The 25,501-nt window shown below is 49.8% G+C and overlaps 1 protein-coding gene across 5 annotated transcripts in view; it reads left to right on the forward strand.

Annotated features, from left to right (window-relative positions):
- Window positions 1-25,501, forward strand: part of LOC138468321 (exportin-5-like) — a 2,334,215-nt gene that overhangs the window by 513,268 nt on the left and 1,795,446 nt on the right. For all 5 annotated transcript variants that reach the window (XM_069608827.1, XM_069608826.1, XM_069608825.1 and 2 more), the window contains exon 11: window positions 22,922-23,047. In XM_069608827.1, the coding sequence (XP_069464928.1) occupies window positions 22,922-23,047 (126 nt within the window). The remainder of the gene's footprint in view (window positions 1-22,921; window positions 23,048-25,501) is intronic.

Raw genomic sequence — 25,501 nt, forward strand, 5'->3', positions numbered from 1 at the left:
CTGGTTTTGTCAGCAAAATATGGAACCGAGCCAGGATCGTCCTTGGTCCGCCCGCTGCACCACCAGCTCTGTGTATACGGTCGCGTTTCGGTTCATCTTCGAAGAGTAGCTTCATGAGTGGGGAGTTCTTTTTCGGTCTTGTTCAGTTTCGCCTTCTTTCCAAAGATGCGGATATTATTGCGCCTTTCCCGATTTTCCAAATCGTCCATTTTCATGCGAGCTTCCTCCTCTTTGGCTTCAATATCTGCTGTGCGTTGGTCCATTTAGGCTTCCAGCGTGGTGAGAGGTCTGGTTATGTTCCACCTCCTCTATACGTTCTTCCATCTTGTCTAACCTCTGCGTTATTTTATCCACCTTGGCGCCTATATCGGCTCTCGTACCTTTAATCTTGTTCCAAAGGGCTGTTACATCAGCTTTGGTCGCAGCCATCTGGGCTCCCGAGGTTGCGATTGTGGGGTCCGGGAAGGATCTTGTATGATGGGCTGGCTCGGGGCCGCTCAGCTAACTGCGTCCAATAGGACTTAGGCTTGTGCAGGAGTCTTGACCAGATTCAAAAGGATTACTTGGCTCCAATGTTTGGAGAAGAGGGCACACGCCCCTTGAGTGGGGGCCCAACCTTCTTAGCCACTTACAACAGATCCGAGCTGACGTCTGGACTCTATTACCTAGGCGTGATTTTCCCAGGGAGGAGGATGAGGAGGTCTGTCACCCCGAATGTACATTAGCAAGGACTGAGTTGAGGTATAGGCAGGATTCCAAGAATACGTTTCTCCGAGTGTGAGGTACCACTAGGACGGGAGCGCTCAGACAGTCTACTTGGGGATGCTGCCGATGACATTGGGGTCCAGTCCTCAGGTGATGACTCTGCTCCGTTTACTTCTTATGGCAGATATGGTGTGCAGGGTCTGTTTGTTGTCCAGATTGGCAGCTTCCTACCCCCACGGGGTGGTTTGCTCTGTTTAGACCCACCCGAGGCGGAGGGGCGGTCTCTACTTCACCCTTAAGGGGATGGGGCGTCCCTCTTCGGTCTTCCGGCTCCTAATGGTCTCTATCGCCATCCACAATGGGTGTCGGGGGAGGTGTTAACCTGCAGTGGGAGTCTTTTTCCAGAGGATGCTCTTGTAGATTGTCGCTTTTATAAGATTTGTGGTACTCCTTGTGTGCTGCAAAGAAGGACCAATGTTGAAGTATGTTATGCACAGTGGAAGATGGACACTTCCAATTTGTGGATCAGTTTTACCGCTAATTAATGACTGAGTTAACTTTGAGGGAAGCTTAGACGGTTCAGCTGCCTTGCCTCTTAGTTCAGCTGGTGGCGTTTAAGCGGTATCCCCTGGTGTTTATCGGGGTGTATGCAGCTAAGTTCAGGTTAAGCTCTGGGTGGTGTGGCACTGAATGACAGGGGAGGGCACACGTTTCAGTAGTTGAGGGCCCAACTATCCATCGTGGTCTTGTGCGTGCACCTGTGTTCAAGCTACTAGTTTTGCCTTTCAGCACGTGAGCACTAATCTATGCTTATTTAGTGTCCATGTTCGGGGTAGTACGACCTCATGTGTATGAGGAATGGAAGGCTTGTAAACTGAGGCTGTACACGGGCGCTGCAACGTTTAACTGTAGAGTGATCTCTGGAGGCTTCAACATGAGTTCCGCCGTATTGGCGGTTCGTCACAGCAGCAGGTCCGGGTAATGCTCAGCGTGCACTATTTCAGGTTTCTTCAGGGTGATTTCAGGAAGGAGACCCTACACATGGAAGTCTCTGCCCCAGTTTCCCCTCATGCTTTTTCCATTTTCCAGTGGTTCGCCTCTTCCTACAGTGCTTCGAGTGGGTACAGATCAGGTCTCTTCACAGGCTGTCTCCAGGGTGGCGCAAGGGTTAGTATGTGGCCCGCGTCTTCGGGGGAGTTGTGTAATCCCCTGTTCTAGTTCGGACTAATCCAGCACTACTTTGCTGATGGTATGGGAGCAGCATGTGGATCCTACCGCGGGCGGGGCAGCTGTGACACAGGGTATTCGTGCATGTCTACTCACTGCGTATCCTAAGAAACCTCCTGCAGGAGCGGGTCACAGCTGGTCTCCCTTCCGGCACTGGGAGATCCGTTCCGCAACGTTTTCACCTGGTGCTCACCCCCAACAGGTTCAGGAGAGAGTCTCGGTTCGCTCGCCGCCGGGACCAGTGTGGTGCGGGTGAGGGAAGTCTCAACTGGTCGCCCTTCGCTGCGGGGGGGGGGGTTTGCTTCCTCGTTGTGTATCACAGGCTTTCCTGTGTTTCAGGATCAAGCGTCGTGATAGTGCTCAGTCCCGATGTCTGCTCCAGGGGGGGCGGCGAGGCCTTTCCAACAGCACCCTCAAACCGGCCTCCCAGCCGAAGCCTGTACCCAGGAAGAGGACCGGGCACACACAGGCGTCGGAGCGAAGGGTCGCGTGGCCTTACTGGGACACTGGTACGCAGCGCTGCTCCTCCTTGCGATCAACCGCCGTCTGTTCTCTCAGCGCGGGGCTCGTGGGAGGGGGGGTCTCATGGACAGCCGGTTGGAAGTCTTTTGTCGATCAGAGGGGCTCTGATCTGATTCCCAGTGAAACGAGCAGCTGGAATCATCAAGCGGTTTCATGTGCAAAGCACGTAGGATTCTGCTTTTGTTTTCAGTCACACGGCCTGAGAGGAGTCACCGTGATTTCTAGGCGAATTCCGTTGTGATTTTCTTCGGGATTTTGCTCATCCACAGGAGGGCATCTTCACATAAGTGGGTCACCAGAATATTTCAGGGTGGGGGGCATATAATGGGGGCTCAAGCCTCTATTTGGACCATTGGAGACAGAGCTCACAAGGAGTTGCGACACATCGGTGCACCCCCTGGTGGCCAGTGGTCTTTGAATTATGATAAAAGCCTGCCTCGACCTCGACTGTGGACTAGGATCTGGCAAAGTAGTTCAGGGAGACACATTTTGATCTGACTTCACTGTCCTTGCATGCTTCTCCAGAAAGCCTGGCTGACGATGCAGCCGCGGCCTAAAGACAGCATCCTTCCCTTTGTTACTTCTGAACAGTGGATGGATGCCCAGGGAAGAAAGATTTTTGGCTCAGGTAGCCTGAGCCATAGGGAACAAGATACACAAGTGGGTTTGCTCTGACAACTGGATTTGGGGGGGGGTACTCTTTTTTTTATTTTTTTATATAGTACCCATTAGGTTATTTAGTCATGACACACGTGTTCAATCATGTGTAATAAAAGTGAAATCTAAACACAAATAGACTTACAGATTGACATCTTCATATAAAGTAAAGGTGCATTTATTCATTTTACATTTCAACATAAATATTTGGTTTTTTATCTTTGCATTTAAATTTTTAAATTCAAAAAAGTTTTTTTGACAAACATAACTCAATTGTGATGCCTAGGAGTTAGAGTCGTGACCACCACCTATTGGTGACAAGTGACAAACAAGTTTAACTTAAGTAAACATATTCCAACCAATGTTCAAAACAGTGTAAAGAGCTATTGGTTTTCAGTAGCCAGGCTTGGGGTGACCTAACACGTGGTCGACGTCCTGAGTTGAATCATAAGTTGTTTGGAGACAGTTAAAAAGGACTTAGCAAAAGGTGGACAGGAGGCTGGTCCTTGGACGTTTCGGCAAAGAAGCCTTCTTCTTGGGCCTGGTATAGGTCTCCCTGGAAAGAAATCCGGGGGACTCTATTAGTGTTTAGAATTAAAAATGAATTAAAAATGATTAGAAAGTTTGCTAAACATGACATTTAAAATAACTTAAGTTGTGGGGCATCATAGGCTAGGTTAGCCGGGGCACACACATGGGCAGAGCACAGAATTGGCCCTAAGGGGGCTCACCTAAACTTTATAGGGTCTTGGTACGATCTCCTGGTGAGGTATGGAGGGAGCAGGACTGCAGGTGCCGTATTCTAATCTTGCGGGCTGGCTGCGAGTGATATTTCTACAGAAAGGGAAAGAGAGCGAGGAAGCGTGGTCATTGTTATAGAAATCGCGGGCTGCCTCACTATAGTGATTCGAATACGGCACCTGCAGTCCTGCTCCCTCCATACCTCACCAGGAGATCGTACCAAGACCCTATAAAGTTTAGGTGAGCCCCCTTAGGGCCAATTCTGTGCTCTGCCCATGTGTGTGCCCCGGCTAACCTAGCCTATGATGCCCCACAACTTAAGTTATTTTAAATATCATGTTTAGCAAACTTTCTAATCATTTTTAATTCTAAACACTAATAGAGTCCCCCGGATTTCTTTCCAGGGAGACCTATACCAGGCCCAAGAAGAAGGCTTCTTTGCCGAAACGTCCAAGGACCAGCCTCCTGTCCACCTTTTGCTAAGTCCTTTTTAACTGTCTCCAAACAACTTATGATTCAACTCAGGACGTCGACCACGTGTTAGGTCACCCCAAGCCTGGCTACTGAAAACCAATAGCTCTTTACACTGTTTTGAACATTGGTTGGAATATGTTTACTTAAGTTAAACTTGTTTGTCACTTGTCACCAATAGGTGGTGGTCACGACTCTAACTCCTAGGCATCACAATTGAGTTATGTTTGTCAAAAAAACTTTTTTGAATTTAAAAATTTAAATGCAAAGATAAAAAACCAAATATTTATGTTGAAATGTAAAATGAATAAATGCACCTTTACTTTATATGAAGATGTCAATCTGTAAGTCTATTTGTGTTTAGATTTCACTTTTATTACACATGATTGAACACGTGTGTCATGACTAAATAACCTAATGGGTACTATATAAAAAAATAAAAAGAGTACCCCCCCAAATCCAGTTGTCAGAGCAAACCCACTTGTGTATCTTGTTCTCTACAGCCCTCTGCTCTGACACTCCAAGGGCTTTCCCTCTAGTTACAAAAGCCTGAGCCATAGGGCCATCAATGCCTCCTGTGCCTTAACTAAATTCTTATAGCCTATGGTCTGCAGTCCCAGGCGCTACAGAACACCACCTTCTGGGAGTTATGCAAGAGGGATTTAAAGCCTTGGTTAAGGATGGCAAGGAGGCATCCTGTCCGAATCGGCCAACTGTGTGGGCCGTACAATGTCCACAGGACCAATGTTGAAGGGGTACTCCTGGACTTGCCGTTTGATGCCAACAACTTGTTTGGAGCTATCTGACAAGTCCCTTTTGAAATTTCAGCCCTCTAAAGCAGCAACAACCCACATCCCTTACAAGCAGAGGGTGGTGTTTTTACCGCTCCACCTCCTGTGCCCACAGGGGTAGAGGACAGTCTTCCTCTGGCAATCTAATGTAGTGATGTCGAAATGGGATGGGCAGAGGTGCATCAAAAGGCGGCTTCTTGGCCTCCACCGTACCCTCAACGACCCAGAGTGCAAATACTCTGAATCGGACTTCCTCCACGACTTCCTCTCTCTCTGCTTGTGGTCTGCCCCAGAGCTCTATCCTCTCGCCCTGGCTCTTCAATGTCTACTTCGCCCCTTTAACCCACCTGATTTCCACCTTCTTTTCCAACTTCCGGTGTTATGCGGATGACGCACAGCTCTCCTGTAGGCTTCCCTCAGCCGCCTCCTCCTTCCTCACTGATTCCGGTCTATCAGCGACTCAGAAATGGTGCGCCGCCAATGATCTCTGCCTCAATGCCAGTAAGACTGAGATTCTGCTCATTGGGACCTCTGCTCCTGCTTTGCTTCTCGCACTTGGTCACTGTCCTTGGGCCCTTCCCCCGCCCTCCTCGGAGGCAAAAAACATGGGGTCATATTCCATTCCACTCTCTCCTTCTCTCCTCACATCACAGACCTTGCCAAGAAGGCCCACTTCTAGCTGCACCTTCTCAGAGTTGTTCTGCCTTTTCTCACCTCCCCCCACAAGCTGACTTGTTTCCAGAGCTCTGGTTCTCTCCAGGCTGGACTACTGCAACAACCTTTCTCAATCTGCCTAACTCTACTCTTCGCCCCTTCAACTAATCCAGAACAGGACTGCAAGACTTATCCTTGGCCTCAAGCCCAGGGTGCGCATCTCTCCAGCCCTGAAATCTCTGCACTGGCTCCCGGTGGCTGCAAGGGTCCAGTTCAAGATACATAGCATAGTCCACAAGGCTTTCTGGGGCCGGGGCCCACTATTTCCAACTCTCTCCGACTAAATTACCTTCCTTCTAGAGCTCTTCGCACAGCTCACTTGAACTCTGAGGGTCAGATATTTCTCAAAGTTGAGAGTTGGTGGGGTGGGGAGTTGGGGGGGGTAGATCGCTCTCCTCTGCGCGTGCCTCCCTCTGGAACGGCCTCCCTGCCCCTCTCAAACTTGAGCCGGACCACCTGAAGTTCCAGAAGCCGCTCAAGACCTTCCTTTCCTCCTCTGCCTTCTCTCTCCCTCTTCCTTGCAAACTTTCCTTTTCTGCCTTCCCTGACTGGTCTCCGGGTACACTTAGTCTCACAGGGTACTAGGCCCCTCCATGACCAGTCTTCCTGCATTGCTTCTGGATCTACCACGCCCTTAGGGGATGTAACTGTAACTCCTGCTGCCCCCTACCCTCCGTACACTTACCCAGAGCTGCACTGCTCTGACTGCACTTACTCCGAGCATTGGTGTCTCCATTGCACTTTCCCCTTTTCTCTCCCCTACACTGCCCCCTCTCACTTTCCCCTTTGTTGTCGCACTTGCACAATCTGAATGACACAAGGCCTAGTAGGATCGTCCTGGTGTCGCCCCCCGTCTTGTGGCTCCTAGAAAACACTGGTGTACAGGTGCGTTATAAATATCATATCAGATCTCATATAATATCAATCATATCATCCTCTGTGGGAGGCAGGCTTTCCCTGTTTGGTAAGGAGTGAAAATTTACCACATCTGAGGCCTGGACCTTGCAGGGTATTCACCAGGACTATTGTCTCCCCTTTGTTTAAAAACTCCCTCCAAATAATTTCCCAACCATCATTGCTTACCTTCAGGGGCCCTCTTCTGTTAAGAGATTGTTTAGTCCTTATCTGGCAAAGGGCACCATTGACCCAGTGGCCCCGCTGTTGGTACTCAACCTTTTTTCTGGTGCTGAAGGATGGCGGATTGCCTCCCAAACTACTTCTGTTGCTCTTGAATCTGTACTTGCGCAAGGACAAGTTCAAGACTACAGGACTGGCCAGTCTTGCAGGATCTCCAGGATGCCTAATCCCATTTTCCCCACCACCGGACGCACAGCAACTACTCGAGATTTGCAGTGGGACATTGTCACTATCAATTCAAGGTCCTGCCATTCAGTCCATTTTTAACACCCAGGGTCTTCACCAAACTGTTGTCAGACGTTGAAGCTTGCCTCAGAAGAGAAATTATAGTTATAATTATAATTGGTTCTTTATAACGTGCTTAATACTTAGGTTTCTAAGCGCGCACCCGGGGATCGAACCTGTTGCGCCTGGTCGTCTGGCTTCTAAGGCGAGCACATTTCCCCTGAAGGCATTCATGTCTTTCCGTATCAGGATGGCTGACTTGTCTGATTTTTCTCCCTGGACCAGGTTTCGTCACATTTTGTTCCAAACTTGTAGCATGTTACTCAGATAGGGTGTCTCTCTGAACTTCAAGAAGTATCGCGTTTCGCCATCTCGGTCCTTCCACTTTATCTGAGGGGTCTTGGACACTCGCCTAGGCAGGGCCTTCCTGAGTAGCAAACCTCTCCAAGATTGTTAATGTCCTACAATCGTAGGGTTCCCGCCTTGGCCTTCTTGCGCTTGCTGTATCTTATGGCCATATGCATTCTTATAGTGCCAGAGGTGTGGGTGTACATGGGATCACTTTAGGGCTTCTCAGTTGTCAGTGGTCTCAATTTCAGGGATGTCCCTATACCTTCTACAGGTCTTGACAAAAGTATCTCAAGATCTGGTATGATGTTCCCAAAGAGACAACGTGTTGAAAGGCTGTGGTGCTCACTTACAAGACCCGACAGTGAGCAACTTGTGGTCTCACCCAGAATGCAGAGAATTCTTCAGTTTGCTGGAATTGAGAGCGATCTGGCTAGCCCAGGTAGCCTTCATTCCTTCGGTACAGGGCAAGACTGTGCTGGTGCTGATGGACAACATGGCGACTATGCATTATCTCAAACTGGATTGTGGGGGGGTTGGTCCTTGCCTATGTGCAGTGCAGAAACGCGGCTATGGTTCTGGTCATTGGAGAATGTGTTTGGTGCATTTCCCAGAAAGGATGTTTGCTCTGACAACATCCTGAAGCTTCATGCCGGACTTCTTAAATGTTGAAGTATAAGGAGTGGGAGTTGTCACAGGGCGTCCTGGGCTTGCTCCTCTCAGCGAGGAGGCCTGCCACCAAATCTATTTGACTGCTGGTGGCGTACATTTCCGACTTGATGCTTGGAGAAGGACCTGGACCCCTTTACCTGTTCCACATCCTACATTCTGGATTTCTTACTTTCTTTGGTTCGGATGGATCTGCAGATTAACACTGTTAAGAGTTACCTTGCTGTCATTTCAGTTTTCAAGGGAACCCCAGACGAGGGCTTGTTTTTCACGGTCCCCACAGTAATGCAATTTTTAGCAGGGATTGTATAGTCTGTTTTCCTCGTGCCAGTTTATTGCTCCAGCATGCGATTACGTTTTTTTGTTAGTTTCTTGTGGGTGTTCCTTTTGAGCACCTGCATTCTTGTTTTTTGAGATTACTGACCCTTAAGGTGATTTTTAGTTGTTCGTCATCGCTTCCGTTCGGCATGTGAGTGAGCTCATGGCAATATCAGTTGAACCTCGAAAGCGAGGCCTTCGTCCCTCCCAAAAGTCATCTTGGATTTCCATCTCTTTCACACGATTAATTTTCCTGTCTTTTTTTTCCTCTGCCTCATCCTTCCAAGCCAGAGGAACAATTCATTCTACTGGGCTGGGTGCAGTACGAGAGAGGAAAAATTACCAGCTTTTTGCAGGTTATGCTGTTGCCCGTGCTGGCAGAGCTGTGAACAAACAGACCCCGTCAAGGTGGATTATCCTCTGCACATCGGTATGCTACAATCTGGCTGGTAAGGAAGTGCCTAAAGTCTCCTGGTTCATTCAACCAGAGGACTGGCTGCCACCTCGGTCTGTGACGTGGAGTCCCTGGCGGCTACGAGGACATTGCTGCTTACATTTGCAATATTAGATTCCCAGGCTCTTAATCTCATCCCTCGTGCAGATGAAAGTACTGCTATAGGAATCTGTGAGTGGAAGGAATCTTTAAATAATTTTCTCTGTTGGATGTTCCTTCCCTGGATTCCTCAATGCCCTCCCAACCGGCCCAACTTGGCAGATAGCTAGTACACATTGGTTTTGTGGTCCCTCTGTGTCAGTGCTAGGAGAACAAAAGTTGAATAAGGCCACGGGGACACAGTGCCCCAATATATACTGACCCCATCGTCTTGTCTGGTGCTAGAGGTGTTGGCAGAGCTCGCTGCACCCCTGGTGGAGGATTAGTTTTTGATGAGCAGCTGCGCTAGATGGGAGATGTCTTAGATGAGGAATCTGTGGGCGGAACATTGCCGAGAGGTTAAGTAGTTTGTTCTGCAGGGCAGTAGATGTGGCAGCTGGCCAGTGTCTGGATGTGATCCATCAGAGCACAGAACCACAGACTAGATGGATCCAAAACCAAATGCCAAAAGTGACCTTGGCATCAGATACCCTGGGATTTCTTTCAACAGAACCAAGGCACTAGAAAAGAGGACCTAGCAATTTCATTAACCACTCCGGTGGTCCCTGGGTGAGTCGGAGTAAAGGGGGGGTGAGTAAGCATACCTATTTCTATTGCCACTACCTCTGAAGGATGTAACTGCCGTAGTGTCCTTACCCTACCTCTACCTTGCCTGACCTTGATACGTGGATCACTGGTAAGGATCCTACCCTGGGCTCCTCTGAAGGTGGTTCAATTGGGAGAGGGTCTGCTAAAGAACCTTCCTACAATTGTTTTAGATTTTTTTTTAACATAGGTTTTTATTAATTTGAACAGATAATACAAAACATTAACAATTCCCCCGTCCACGCCCCACCCCCGGGTTCGGCCCCTCTTCACAGCTTCAACCTGATGTCCGTCCATTCCTGTCAACTCACCCGCGCCTTCCATGATCTCTTCACCGTTCCAATTCATGAGCCCCTAAAGGTACCCCTTGAGCCTATAGATTAGATTCAGTAGTCTCATTCTCCTCGGACACCAAGCTATTCTTGCGCCTTGCTGAAGGTATCCCATCAACCTTGACCAATCCGCCAGGAAACCCTGATGGTGGTCTCCTTGTAGTAAGTAGGTCACCCATTCGCATGCCGCAAAGTTCCACATCTTACCCACCCGCTTGTGAGGGGGGGGGGGCTTTTGACTTCCATTTTTGCACCAAGGTGAGTCCCCCTGCCAGCAACATTAACACATATAGTTTCCATTCAGCTTTAGTGTGTAGCTCCTCCAGCAGTGACCTCATTCCTAGCAAAACCAGGCCTCTGTTCCCCTTGACTTTAATCCCCAGGGAAACCTCAATTGAACCATAAACCATGTCCCAGAACTTCTCATTTTTTGCCCATTCCCACCAGATGTGGTACCAGGTTCCCACCCCTCCACATTCCCTCCAGCACATCCTTCAGAGTGAGGCATACCTCTGGTGGTGCCTCTCTGGTGTCCGTTGCCATTGCACATCAGCTTCACCCACATTTTCTGTGTTTGCAGGGATCTGGCCAGCTTGGGGATACGCGCCAGAGTTTAAGCCATTCCGCCTCTATCTCCTGGCCTGTTGATTTCTCCCACCTATCCATATATATCCTTGCCCCCGGCACCTCCCCCTGCTTTGCATGCGAGTATTTGGCCCCCATGATATGAGTGTTTCCGGTTTCAGTCGTTTGGGTACTTTTCGAATTGGGTCAAGGCCCTTGTCGCTCCTCTCCTCACTGGGGCCTGCATCACCCAATGCTTTATTTGGACATACCTGAACCTTTCCCCTTCCCTCATCCCAAAGTCATCCTTGCATTGACTAAAGGATTTAATTTCCTCTCCCTCAAACATGTCGTGAGTTTTGTGGCACCCTCCTGCTTTCCAAGACTGAAAGCCTCCGTCTCCCATCCCCAGCGAGAACTGTGGGTTGTCAAATATGGGTGTGCACAGGGATGGGAATGTTGTAAATCGGGCTTTCTCCACCAGCTCATTCCATGCCTCCCCACTCCGCTGCACCTGTGCATGGCTGCCGGACTGTCTATCTTAGGTTTCCATTGGACCTCCATTAAATTACCCCTTACTGCCTCTTCGTCCATTGCCCTCCACAATTTTCCCTGGTCGTCCCTTAACCAATGCCTCAAGATACTCGCCTGTGCACCAAGTAGTAAACCTAGAAGTCGGGTAGTCCCAGACCCCCTGCCCCCTGTTTCTGGGCAACATCATAAATTGCCTTCCCACTCTGGGTTTCTTCTGGTTCCACACAAACCTCCCTGCGTATTTTTGTAGGGCTCGAAAAAGGTCCGGGGGACCTGTATCGGAAGTATTGTAAAGCGGTATAGTAGCCGGGGTAGCACCACCATTTTAAGCACGTTGATTCTGCCTATCCAGGTAGCGTTAAGTGTTCCCCAGTCTACTAAGTTGTTTCTAATGTTCTCCCGGGGTGGTGGGTAGTTGGCTTCTGCCATTGCATCCACGGTCTTAGTGAGGTATACCCCCAGGTACTTAAAACCCTTTTGCACCCATCTATATGGATGGCCCTTTCTAAGCGCCATTTCCCCCTTCAACAGAGTAGTCAAGTTTAATATTTCTGATTTATGGGTGTTAATTTTCAGGCCTGCAACTGCCCCAAATTCCTTTAAATCCCCCTCGAAGGCTCCAAGAGATCTGTCAGTTCCTGTATAATTAGGAGTGTCATCCGCAAAAGCAGCTACTTTGTGCTCGGTGCCCCCGTAAATGATTCCCTTTATCTCGCTTTGTGCCCTGAATGCATCTAGTGGTGGCTCCAACTAGATTGCGTATTGGATATGTGATAGCGAGAATCCCTGTTTTGTTCCCCGTGTAATTAATTCTAGAGATAAACCTTGTCCCAAACCCCATCTTCTGCAGAATGAAAAACTGAAATTGCCATTCGACCCTGCCGAATGACTTTTCGGCATCTAGGGCTATCAGCAAGGCCGGTGATCGCTTCCTATTTGCTTCATCTGTGGTGGACAACCCTCCTAGTGTTGTCACTCATCTGCCTCCCTTTAATAAATCCTGATTGGTCCGGGCAGATCAGCCTGGGAAGAATATTTTCTAAGGGGGGGGGGGGGGGGGTCACCAAGATTTTGGTGTATATCTTGGCGTCCACGTTGATAAGGGCTATTGGTCTATAGGAGCTGCAAGCCAAGGGATCCTTGCCCTGTTTAGGGAACAGAACTACTTTTGATTCCTCCATCGATGGGGTAATGGCTTCTAAACTCCCAATTGCATTATAGAGGGCTACCATATGTGGTATCAAAGACTCCTTAAAAGTCTGCTAAAATTCTGTGGGAAACCCGTCTGGGCCTGGGGATTTGTTCACAGGTAGAGAAATGGCCCTCCTCGCCACCTCTTCCCTTTTTGCCTGCTCAAGTTCCCTCCTCTCCTGAGCGGCGATGTGTGTGAGGGGTCTTCTATTTGCTATGTACTTCTCCAGCTTGTCCGCTGATGCCCCCTCTGAGGTGTACAGTGAAGATAACATTTTCAAGAATTCCCTGATTATATCGTCCGTATTTGTGCTCACCGCCCCCCTTCTGTCGTATCCGGAGGATGGTCTTAGCCTTTTCCTCCTTTATCAACATCCTCGCCAATAACCTGCCTGCCCCGTTTGCTTTGACGTAATACCGCTGTTAAAGAGCCAGTAGGGACCTCTCTACTGCCCGGGCCTGGATCATCTCCAGATGTCCCCGCATGTCCCTATATTCTCTTGGTATGTCCGCTTGCTCCCACCCTCATTCGTGCCGTTACCTATTTTAGCCTTTCTTCTAACTCCTGCTCTGTGTGTCGCATCTAACTATCCCCATTCGTCCTGAGCTCTGATATTCCCCCTGATGGTTGCATTGAATGTGTCCCACCTTATCTGTTGTGAGGTGTCCCCTTCCTTGTTGTCCCCAAAATATTCCTTTATGCCCGTGATTTCCTCCCCTGCAATTCGATCTTTCTATAACTGGGCAGGGTATCGCCACGCCCATATTCCCGGGGGTCCCCCTTTCCTTCTGGTCAACAGTGATATAGGTGCGTGGTCCGAGAGCGCCATGGGACCCACGTCCATCCCAGAGACCTGGTCTAGCAAAGCCTGTGACACCCAGGCGTAGTCTATCCTAGACGAGGAGCCGTGCATGTGCGAGTAGAAGTTGTATCCCTCTGTCTCACACTCTCTCTCTCCATACATCCACCACCCCGAGCTGTTCCGTTTTCGCCACTAGCTCCTTTAAAGGTCCCCCCTGTGCGCCATGCATCCTTCTGCTTCTGTTCTTTCTCGGGTACCATGCAATATTGAAGTCCCCGGTTAGTATGATCGGACCCTTTGCGAATTTCTCCAGTCTATTCAGGGTCCCCTGAAGGTAGTGGTCTTGGCCTTGGTCCGGGGCATATACCGTGGCTATAGTGTAACTTTCACCCTGTGCCTTCAGGTTCAATGCTATATATACCTCCCCAGGGGGGTCCTTCGCCATCCCCTCAATTACTAAATCTGTTATTCCAGAGGGTTAGCAACACTCCACCTCTTTTAGCATTATCATTCCCCTGGTTTATCTGACAAAATCCCTCTATACGCACCCGGTCCCTGTCCTGACGCTGGACGTGCGTCTCCTGAAGGATTAACATTTCTGGTTTCTCCCAATTTAAGTATCTTTCCAGTTTTCCCCTTTTCATTGAGGACTTTATGCTGTTTATATTTATGGAGACAATTTTAAGCCTCTCTCCCTCGCCGTCATCCCTCTGGTTGGACCATCGTGTTATGTTTAGGGCCTCACGCATCCGAACCCCTGCACAAATCCCCCCCCCCTGACAGACGACCATTACCAGCTCTTTGGCACATCCTGGACCTTGCTTGCCCGCCCACTCGGGCTGAGTACTGCTTTTTCGATGCCCAGTAATCTCACTCCTTCCTCAAAGATTTCTATCCTCCTTGCTTCCCTTGCCACTCGAAGATCATTCTGAATGGGAAAGTCCATCTATATTTGATGTCCTCAGTGCCCCCACTATTGGGGCCATCCTCCTCCTTATCAGCGTCACCTGCGCAAGGTCTTGGAACAAGAGAATCTCGGACCCATTGTACGTTACTTGAATAACTTTCCTGGCTGCCTGCAAGATTATTTCCTTGGTGAGGTAGTCGTCGATCACCACCAACACATCCCTTGGTCTGGCTCTGGGCTCCGTTCTCCTGGGCCCGACCCTCTGCACTCTGTCAGTGCGGCCCTCTTCCTGACCTTCGGCGTCCAGTAGGTTGGCGAAGATACTAGAGACCGCCTCTCTCAATTCTTTGTCTGACACCTCTTCTGGTAGGGATTAATTTGTATGTTAGATCTTCTAGATCTGTTTTCTTGGTCCTCCGCCTGGAGTTCGAGGTTCAGTCGCTGTGGCTAGTCAGCCCAGGAGAGTGTCTACCTATTTCACATTGTCGGGCAAGTCCTGGATCGCCCTTTCGTTTGTGTCAATAGCCCTGTGGTTACCACATCACCCCCTGCGTTGAAGGGTCATATTTTCCTGCCTGCTCACCCTCTGCTTCCTCTTGCTGGGGGGGTCTCTGCCTTGTGGCTGCACATCCTATGTCAGAGTCCTGGAGCTTCTCGGCTCCCATGGCTGTGGAAGAGGGGTCCTTCCCCTTTGACATACTGGCTCAATTCCCGGGCTCGGGGTTAATTCGTTCTGTGGTTTTGCTGAGCCTTTTGAGTGTTCCCCTCCCGCCACCCCCTTAGGGATCTGCGTCTTGCTGGCGCTATGCTGTCCTGGGCTCCTTTTCTCAGGTTTCCCCCAGTCTGGTTTGGGTCTGCGCTCTTCTGCCACGCGCAAGCACTGTGGGTCCCTGTGCCCCTTTGATCTGTGTGTCCGCACCCCTTATCTTGTGTTGGATTTGCTGGCTCACCAGCTCAGCATGTGCATCCCTCCTGGCCTGTTCTGGGCCCCCTTGCACTAGCCCAGTAACGTTGAGCAAGTGGGCTGCCTTCACTCTCCTGTGTCTGGAGCGAGTTCTTCCCCAAGTCTTCCCGGGCTTCTTGGTTCTGCTGGGGGGGGGGGGAATTTAGTGGGGGGGAGCACTACCCTTTCCTCCTTCTCAAGCGCTCTTCCCCTAGTCCCTTCCCCACGCGCCTCCTTACTTGCCCTCTCCCGCTGGCTTCAGAACTCTCCAGTGCCGGGCTCGTCCTCATGACTCGAAGCCTGCTTCCTTTGTCAGCCTCTGCACACTTGGCTCTGTCACTCTGCTTGGTCTTCTGCTGCCGTTCCCGCCTCCGCCCGACTGCTCTCCCACTTCGATCCCAGCTGCAAGGCCCTCTGCCTTCACCAAGGGAGAGTCCCCTCCTCTGCAGTATGCCTGCTCCTACCGTCTCTCGCTCGGGGGGGCTCCGGGAGCTGGGCGGGGACGGGGATTAGGGTAAGACGTATGCCTATTCTGCACTGGTGTGCCTTTTCCCCACTGGTCCTCGTTTTCCTGGCTTCCCCTCTCCTAGGTACGCCTTCTGGTTCTCGCTCCGGTTTCTCGCTGACTTCTTTGTAGCTCTGCTCTGCCAGTCCAACGTTGTCTGCTCCGCTAGTCCCACGTTGCTTTATTTTTGCTGCTGGGCTTTCGGAGCTGCTTGTCCCGTTTTGTTATTCCCGATTGGGGGTTGCAGTGTTTTTTTTTTTTTTTTTTTGCCTGGGGAGGGCTGTGGGCTGCTAATTTGTCCTCGTTATGATCCCGAGGGTCAGAGGAGCAGCATTCACGGTGCTCCCAGCTCAGCGGCCATCTTGCGGTCTAATTGTTTTCTAAATTTGAGGCCCCTACAAGGATCTACGCGATTTTACTGCAGCGCAGACATTCGAATTTGAAAATGCTGAATTCGAAATGCACGCAGCAGTGAAATCACGCATGATTTCAATGGATTGCTTTTCTCCCACAGATTCCTCATCTTGATAAATAACTTTTTCCCACAGGGGGCGTGGTGGACCCCGACTCGGCCATCGATCGATCCGTCTCATGCAGTGGTCTATCGTCTGCTCCGAAAGTGATGGCAGGCGCTATACAAATACAAAGTCACCACGACTTTGTTCCTGTTTTCCACACTATCGCACGCTGCATTGGGAACTTGCTCAAGTTTCACTCAACGTTTTTCAGTACATTTGTTTCGATTTACCTCGACAATGTCTTCACCAAAAATGTCAGTGACGTCTGTTTGTGGTGTCTAGGTTCCACTCATGACAGGGAGGCCCGCGCGTGGTGCGCCAAGATGCAACCCAAAACCCTGCGAAACACAGTAAACTGGCCCTTGGATGACCGTCGCAGAGGTCTCTGGCATGGTCTTTTGTTTGCTCATCTGAGGCCGAGACTGAGGAGCCCACTCGTCCTGACGAGAGCTGACACTGCAAGAAAACTAGAGGTCCCACTACAGAAGCCATTCCTCGTCCTCTTCCTCATAGAAGAAGTAATGACACCATCTGCGGCAATCAGAATCTTCCTCTAAGGGACTGACCACTCAGAGTGGGATTTGTTTAAAAAATAAATGCTTGAAATGTTTCGTCAACCGGTGGCTTTTTGCCGCGGCTCCCACCCCTGATAGGCAGGCCTTGGCAGCAAAAGAAGCACTTGGTACCCTCGACCCAACGCTTGCCAAAATGTCGACGCCTTGGGTGCCGACTGAGCTTTCACGCTCTGTGGCCTTGGAAATCGCCCTCATGAAGACTCCCACGGCGCTCATCGCCTGTCAGAGCTACTGCAGCCGATCTCTAACCCTTCGTCCTCAAGGGCTCGCTGCAAGCTGAGCCCTCGGCCTCCAGACCTGTGGAGCCAAAAGATGAGCCTTTGATGTCGAAAATCAACGTCAGCACTCTACGAACGCTGTCGCAGACAGGGTTTTTCGACTAAATGAGGTCAATTTTCAGCGCTGATCAAGCTGAGGAATGTGAAGAGGTCGACCCCCATCTTTGTGGGTTCCGACGGCGTTGACTATTTTTTTAGGACAGACAACTTGATGGCACTGCCTCAAGGCCTTTAAGATGCCAGTGGGTTGGACACATCACCAGATCTTGAGATGCAACTTAAACAACTCTGCACGCACTCACTCATGTCAAATTCAGGACATTGGTAGAGAATGTGGTTGACACACATTCGACTTCATGTCGTCCCCCATTCCCCATCATGGGGTATGACCTGACAGACATCCTGGGTGAGGGTCTGGATTTTGAACACATGCTGCTCAATCAGGCCATAGCTGAGCCTTTGGCTTCCTTCGGGCAGACCCCATGCCCTTTGTCTCCCTCTGTTAGGCAGAATTGCATGCAGTACCTTCTGGGACCACCACACAATTAGGGCTACAAGTGTATGCAAAACCTACCTTTGGTATAAGTCTGTACTACAGTTTGTGGTAGCGAGCTGAGCAGCCAGGCTTATCTCAAGAGGGAATGTGAGCAGTACAAGGATGTTACATAGAGGTCTTAAAATCACAGTGGTTCAAGTAGACACTTACACTCAAGGTTTCTTGGTAAAACACTTATACATTTTTTTACACAGTCATTTAGAAAACATTCACTACAAGGAGGCAACTTATTATACACAAATATACTTCAATACAAAACCAGTACGTTTCTAAGTAAATTAAGCTCCCCTGAAATAGGAGCAAAATGGCATTTTAGTTACTTTAAATTGGAGTAAAAAGGCACAAGTTAATAGAATAGAGCACAAATCCTTTCTTAGGCAGTGCAAATAGTTTCAGTTCACTAGAGGACTCGATTCAGTTCAGTAGGCCTAGGCCAAAGTCAATGGGCTAGTGTCTTGGATAGGAAAGAGCAGTTATTGTAGTAAATGGTAAAGTATTTGCCAATGTTCTCAGAAGTAGTTTGTACGAAAAAGAATCATATGTTGGGTCACAAGCTGATTAGGCCTGCAAGTTGGGAAAGTTCCACAAACTTTCACTGCAAGAGAGGCGTTCTCTCAATCGGGTTGGCACAGTACCTTAATATGAAGAAAAGATGCAGCTGAAGACGTTGGTTCCTGGCAGTCCCTGCAGATCTCACTGTTCCTGAGCCTCAGTCGTGGGGACAAGAGGAGGACGTTGGGGGACGCCTGCACTGCACAGGATCATCGGAAAATGCAGACAAAATTGGGTCACTCAGTGTAGCTGTAGTCAAGCACACAAGCTGGTGTCCTTCTCCCTGGTTAAACCTAACCAGCTCAGAGAATGGTATCCAGTTGGCTTACGAGTGGATTGGTCCCTCCAACTCCAAGGAAGAAGTTGTCCTTGAAGGGCTTCTCTGTCGATGTGAGTTTGGTGATTCGGACCTGCAGCCGGGCTTCACCCTACAAACCACCGGTCCAGGAGTTGCAGCAGCCATCCTCTTCCAGCTCTTCTTCGGTTCTTTCGTTCCAGTGGTCGACTGCTTTCCAGTCCCAAAGACTCGCCTCTTAAACAGTTTTCTCCCTTTCATTCCAGCCTAGCTGCCACTCACCTGTAGGGTGGCTGTCCTTGCCGGACAGTCAGCCAGCCAATCGTGCCAGAGTGCATTTGGGTTTCCTAGGAGACTAAGCACAGGGAGTTTCTGCCACCTCCCTCACTTCCTGCCCACCCCAGACACTCAGACGTCAGAGGTGGTCTTCAGTCCTGAAGTCTGCTAAAGGCATAGAAACAAAGGGATCAAACCTGGTTTGGCACGCAGAGACAAACCCTAGAAGGACCTTTCCAAATGGTGAAAAAAGACCGGGAACCCGTTTAAACCAGGTATCTTAAGGTGCCATCTTGAAAAACATGGCTCCTGCGATTTTTAGCTACCGGTGTTCGTGGTCAGGAAAAATCATGGTAGTTTGTTGTAAAACCACTGCCACCATCCATTTCGATAGGAAAGGGTAGAATTTGACTGCTACATGAGTTTGTAGACACAGGGGATACTAGGTAACCCCGCCAGCACTTTATAGGAAGATAGTGTGTGATGGGTCTATGAATTTAAAGACACTAGTAAAGTCAATTTACTGCTCTTGGAAACAGTAGTTTATCCAAGAGAAGGTATTTAAACATTTGGGTAATCTGAAAGACTTCCCTGTGCCACCGCACTGAAGGTGCTGTGTGACACTATGTAAAAGATGATGCTTATGGAGTTTGTCAGACTCCACAACCAAAAGAAACAGTGTTCAAAAATCACAATAAAATACATGAGAAAGTGGGGGAAAAAGGGTCACACTCTCTCCAGGTAAAAAAAAAAATCAAGTCCTCAAAATCCAGCAAAGTTGCTGGGGGTCTCATGGAGGTAATGAGCGCATTTCTGAGAATTCTCCCGATCAAGGTACTGCACTGTCTGGATGTCAGGTGTCTGCTAAGATTTTACCTGTATTGGATGAAAAGCTTCTGTAAATCGGATGCCTTGTTCATCACTGTTGCGGGTCAAAACCAAGCTGTCAAGCCTCCAAGGCTTCCATAGCAAGGTGGATGGTGATGGCCGTCAAGCACGCGTACTGGGGCAGCACAGGTCTCTGCCCGCAAATATGCCATCTGGGTCAAGATCACGGCTGTGGCTTTCCAAAGACCCGTCCCATGGCAGACGATCAGCAAAGCGGCTACTTGGGCTTCCCCATCTGCCTTTTGCAAGCACTACTACTTGGATGCCAGCGCCAGGTCGGCCGTAGCGTTTTGCCAGGCAGTTTTGAAGAAGGAAAGGGGACGGGATGTAGGAGTAAATTATAAGTTACTCACCGTAGTGACTAACATACTCATAGTCCATAGTCCCTTTCCCATGTCCCAACATCCTCCCTCGTAATTAGGCAATTGTATTATTGTCGACGCGTCAAAGGGGACTGGAGAGTGGCGCCCAGGGATGGAGTCAGGGGAGCGCATGCTCCCAGGGCCACACCCGCGCGCATCTAAATTTAAAGGGCAAGAACATTTCTTCTGGTGAATAAGATTCAGTTTCCTGTCACTAGCGAGGGATGCCCATGCAGTATGGAGGAAAGTGGACTAAGGACTAGGAGTACGTTAGTCACTACGGTGAGTCACTTATCATTTTTGCTCGAAAGAATTCCCGCGAACAGTGCACTGGAGAACGTGATTCTGGTAGCTCTGACCTGCGCTCTCCGTTACGCGTTCCCTCTGATCCGTGCCATTCCGTTGATTCTCAGGAGGTTGAAGAGGTTTTGAACGACCATGATCGCGATCGCCCCAGATTGGGCGAAGAGCACGTGGTACTCCGACCTCTTGGATCTGTCTATTCGTCAGCCTCACCGGTTGCATCGGCTGCCGGATGATCTCACCCAGTCGGAGTGTCTGATACTGCACCCAACCCCTCAACCGTCATGCATGGCTCTTGAGCGGATGAGGCATGCTGACCTGGACCTTTCCGAGGAAATACTTGGTGTTGCTGGCTGCACGCAAACAGTCTGTTATCTGTGTGTGTGCAGCTGGAGAACATTTGAGGTGTGGTGTTGGAGTTCCTGCTGTCACTAGCCTCTTCAGGCCTTCAGGCTGCGACAGACCAGGGGTATTTGTCAGCCCAATCGGTTTTCAATTGGTCCTCGGATTAGGGTTCCTTTTTTACCATACCGTCTTGGCCCAATTGCTGAAAGGCCTGCTCAACAAATTCCTGCCCAACTCCCTTTGTTTTTCTGGATCGGGTCCTTAACCTGGTTCTCACCTTTCTGATGGTGGCTCCATTTGAGCCTTTTCATTTTTGTCCACTTAGGCTGCTGTCCCTTAAATCAGCCTTTTTGATAGCCATCACATCACCCAGGAGCGTTGGTGAGCTGCAGGCCTCAGGCTGCAAGTGCCCCTTTTTGCATTTTTTCAAGCAGTTTCTCTTAATGTCTGACCAGGGTTTCTCTCGAAGGTTGTTTCGGAATTTCATGTCTTGCAGTCTATTGACTTGCCAGTGTTCTTCCCTCCGACTCCACCCTTATAAGGAAGAACAACGGTTTCACTTTCTCAATCCTAAGAGTCCTCAGCTTTTATGTTGCCTGCACAGCAGAGTTCAGGAAGACAGACCAGTTGTTCATCGCCCACCCTCTTTCACAGTCTTGCGATTACCAAACAGACCATCCCATGCTGGATCATTTTATGCATCACTGAGTGCTACCAGTGGGCGGGAAAAGAGATCCCACCGGTTATCGGGGGCCCATTCCACCAGACGAAGTCTCTGCTTCCTCAGCCCTTCAGAGTGGGGGTCCCTATTCGGGACATTTGCCATTCTGCCATGTGGTCCTCTTTACATACTTTCACGAAACATTATGCTCTGGACGTTGCACGTGGGGCTAATTCACTTTTTGGCAGAGTGGTTCTGCAGAACCTGCTTGTGTGATCCTTTCTGCCCTCCTCCTTTGCCTTACTGCTTGCGGAGTCTGTCAAGCTGAGGAGCCTGCGGGAGAAAAGCAATCCACAAAAGGAGAAATTACCATCACGTAATGTTAATTCTATGGATTCTTCTCCCACAGATTCCTCATCACCCCACCCAGCCATCCCTACTCAGTGTTGTGGCCCTTAGCTTCTGATTCCATGTAGTATGATTGCGATGGCTTTGGGGTGCTCATCTCAATTGTAAAACATTTTTTTATTCTAATTGGAATGTTTTTAAACTCTGGTTTCTATTTCATAGTTGCCAAATTTAAGGCTGGTTAGCCTCCCATTTTCCTATGCAGCGTTTGAGCTGGGAAAATTAGGGAGGAACTGAGGCATGGGGCGTATTGACGTGGTATTTGTATGGCGCCTTATGTAACTTCCGGAGCTGACGATCGACCACCACGCAAGACCGATAGTTCATCGACCGTTGAGTTGAGGTCCACTACGCCCCCTGTGGGGAAAACCAGAGCAGCAGAGCTGTGGAGGGATATTTATCAAGATGGGGAATCTGCGGGAGAAGAATCCATAGAAAGAAAATTACGGTAAGGGAGGAACTTGTTCTTCTCCTTCAGGCGCATCCCCCTAACCCGATCCTCCTCAAGCCCCCCTACCTACCTGTTGGCGGCACACCTTGTTATGTGCCGCCGACTTCCCCATCTCCCTGCAACGCCGGTTCCCCTCACTTGCGTGGATGGGAACCGGTGCCGCAGGGTCCTTCTTGTTTTTAAAACATTTTATTTTACAACTTTATTGTACAGAAAGTGGGGGACACCCCTGTAAACCCTGGTGCCACTGTAGCGAAGAAGTGTGCGGAGGAACGCCCTCCGCTCCCTTTGTTTGCTACAATGGTACCGTATGGTAGATTTGATCGAAATGTTCAGCTGTATGTAATTTCCGTACAGCTGAAATCCGATCAAATCTACCATACAAAGGTCGTTTTTTTTTTTTTTTTTTTTTACTTGAGATTTTAGGGCAAAACCCCCTACAAGCGGTCTGTTAGCTTTGCCAACTTTAGACTCCTAAAGACTTGTTGCCTTCTGAAGAGATTTGTATTTTGGAGCTGTGGCTCTAGGGTACGAAGAGCACCCTATTTTGTAGCTAAGTAACTATGTGTTTTTAAGGTTTTGTATGGTCATTCTAACTTCTTTATTTTGCACACATTCATTCTCTACCTAATGATTACTTGGGAGTATTTAAGAGCTTCTGTACGGTTCTGGAAAGGTTACCCATTCTGGAGAAACCTGTTATAGGTGAGACATGTAGGTGGTCAGAAAACGCTGCACAGGGAGAATGAGCTGCATTGATGTTTTTATGGAGCGTTGCTATCAGGGCAGTGAAAGATGCACAAAGTTTGTTAGTACTACACACATTTTAAAGTTGAGAAGTAAACTGATATCTTTTTAATTCTGAAGGGAGCATTTTTAATTCTGAAGGGAGCATTTTCTGTATACTCATGCCATTGTGCATCTGCTTATGATGTTTTTCTATTTTTGTAGTACTTGAGTTCCCAAACACAGAGCACCTGGAGATCCCTATTCAATCATAAAGAATTATCCAACGACGCCCAGCTGTTGGCTATTCTACCAAGATATCTGATTGCTACAAGGACAAACCTTGTAAAGGTAGGTTAAAATGTTACTGTTTTTTGTCTACTGAATTTAAGAGTTTTTCAGCTGGATTATGAGATAACCGAAGAAGTCTAGCCTGTAAGGTTCCATGTTCTTCAGCGAGTTACGTGATTGATAAACGCTTGGAAAGCCATAGGATAGGTCTCTGCAAAATAATGCTGTTGCAATTCTGCACAGGAAGGGATGATCACTCGCATTCCTACATCCCATCCCCTTTCCTCCATCCTGTATGGGGGCATCCCTCGCTAGGGACAGGAACGGAACCTTTTTTCACCAGAAAAATTACTTTCCCTTTAAATGTAAACGCGCGCGGCCCTGTGGGGCATGTGCTCCCATAACCCCGCCGCCACACCTAAAGCCTCTTTTCCGCATCCATGGGAACGGATCGCTTTCACCAGCGCTCCTGGGTGAGGCCTCAAGCCTCATAATTTTATGTGCTTTCCCAAATCTTTTGTTTTTCAGGTATTCAGTAACACTGTCCACCGGTGCCCTTGTTCGTCCCTAGCGCTCGTCGACCGTGGCTGGCTTCAGCAGGTGCCAGTCATGCAATGTTTCCTTTCCCACCTCGGAATTGCACTTGCTCTGCTTCCTGTGCCTTGGGGAAGACCATGGCTGGGAAGGCTTCTCAGCATGCAACGATCGCACACCCCAGTCCCTCAAATCGGCTTGCAAGGTGGAGAGAGTTGTTCTCCAGGACTCCGCTGCAGAGTATTAAGGAATACGTATGCAGGAAGACCAAGAAGGTAAGTGTACTCTTTGTGAAAAGCACCCATCCGAGCCGACTCCTTCCCGGGGAAACCTGATGGGAGGGGTTAGTCGGACCCTCGCTCCAGCAGCAAGGACACTTAGGCTCTTGTAGCTACTGTCTTAATGGCCGAGATGTCTAAAGGCCCTACCATTTCTGGCACCGGGACACATCCCGAGAGGTTTAGCTCTGCTACTAGGCACACGCCTGAGTGTGGTGCCTATACACGGCGCAGACAGCACTACCGGCCACATGGCCGAGGGCCAATTGCCTACCAGGCCCCCACGCCTGAGTTGCTAGGTGGGGCAGAGCTGATGCGTCCAGGCGTGCAGGCTGAGCCAAGGGCCACATTGTCCATAGTTGCACGTCCGGTAGGTACGGACTTAATGGCGGTGTTCCCGTACAAGATGGCGCCCAGTACAGAAGCCTGCCAACATGGTGAACCGCAAAGGCGTGAGCCTACGGCCAGGGCAGATTGGTGTTCTATGACTCCAGGCACATGTAGCACGTTATCTGACATTCACGGGTCAGTCACGGTATCATGAGGGCATGTACTCGCAAGATGGGAGCAGACAGCATGCCTTTACTCAACCACAGCTGGTGCTGGATCGCACCCAGCCCACTTGCAAGGATAGTTTTTTTGACAAATGTTTGACCCTCATGCAGTCTCCACAGATGGGGAACATCCTTAAGGACATAATCCAGGAGATGCTGCCTCCCACACCTCCACCACCAGCGTTGCCCATACCTCCGGTTATTCCTGTTGCAGTGCCTACACCTCCAGTTCTAGCGCCTAGGCCACCTTCAGCTGCAGAATCGACGCCTGCAGACCGGGGGGGCCGTTTCTAACTTGGGTGACCAACAAGACACTGAGGAGGAGCCTCAAGACCAAGGCGCAGGTGGTTCAGGCAAAGTCATCCTCTACGATCGACGTGGTGGCAGCCGCCCTCTCGAAGGCGAAAGGTGTTGGCCCGGTCCAGGGGACCAGGTTGGCACCCAGAGTGGCCCTCACCCTGGGGCGGGAGGTCTCAGCCAAACCGGCGGAGAAAACGCTGGAGAAGAAGATGCCATCCCTAAGCCAGAGACCATCCCCTCATGATGTCAAAAAATGGGGTGCGGGGGGCTGCAGGCCTCAAGCTTGCTCCAGGGCACTGATATTTCTTCCTTGGACGAGGAGGATCTAGTGCCTGTTCACTGTCCTGGAGGATGTGGGGAACGATGACGGCAGGAATGCAGACAACGTGGGTGCTGGGCCCAGCAAACCTACTCCCCCGACGCCTCCCAGGGACATAGCGCTGGATATCCCTTCAACTTTCCACACACTGGTGTCAGAGATCCAGAAGAGGATGCCGACGGCACTGGTGGCACTGGGCCCGCTGCCGGCAAAGAAGAGAACTCCTCCTACCCCATCTCACCCGGCGCACATGCCTCCCTCCCACCCCCCCAGGGATACAGTGACGGACACGTCGACTACGTACATGGACGATGACGGCGGCCTCTCTCTGCCGCCGAGAGCTTCTCTCTCAGACGAAGTGGGGCGTTCCATGCCATGGTCGCCCGTGTGTCTGAGCTCTTCCAGCTGACACCAGAAGAGACCAAGAAGGAAGGTTTCCTTTACCAACGACGGGAGGCCAAAAGGATAACCATTCTGGCGGTCCCTCTCCTGGATGACGTTTGGGATGAGGGCCTAGTGCTGATAAGAT

Source organism: Ambystoma mexicanum, chromosome 4q (assembly GCF_040938575.1).
Source record: "Ambystoma mexicanum isolate Mex_15411 chromosome 4q, UKY_AmexF1_1, whole genome shotgun sequence".
Classification (NCBI taxonomy): Eukaryota; Metazoa; Chordata; class Amphibia; order Caudata; family Ambystomatidae; genus Ambystoma; species Ambystoma mexicanum.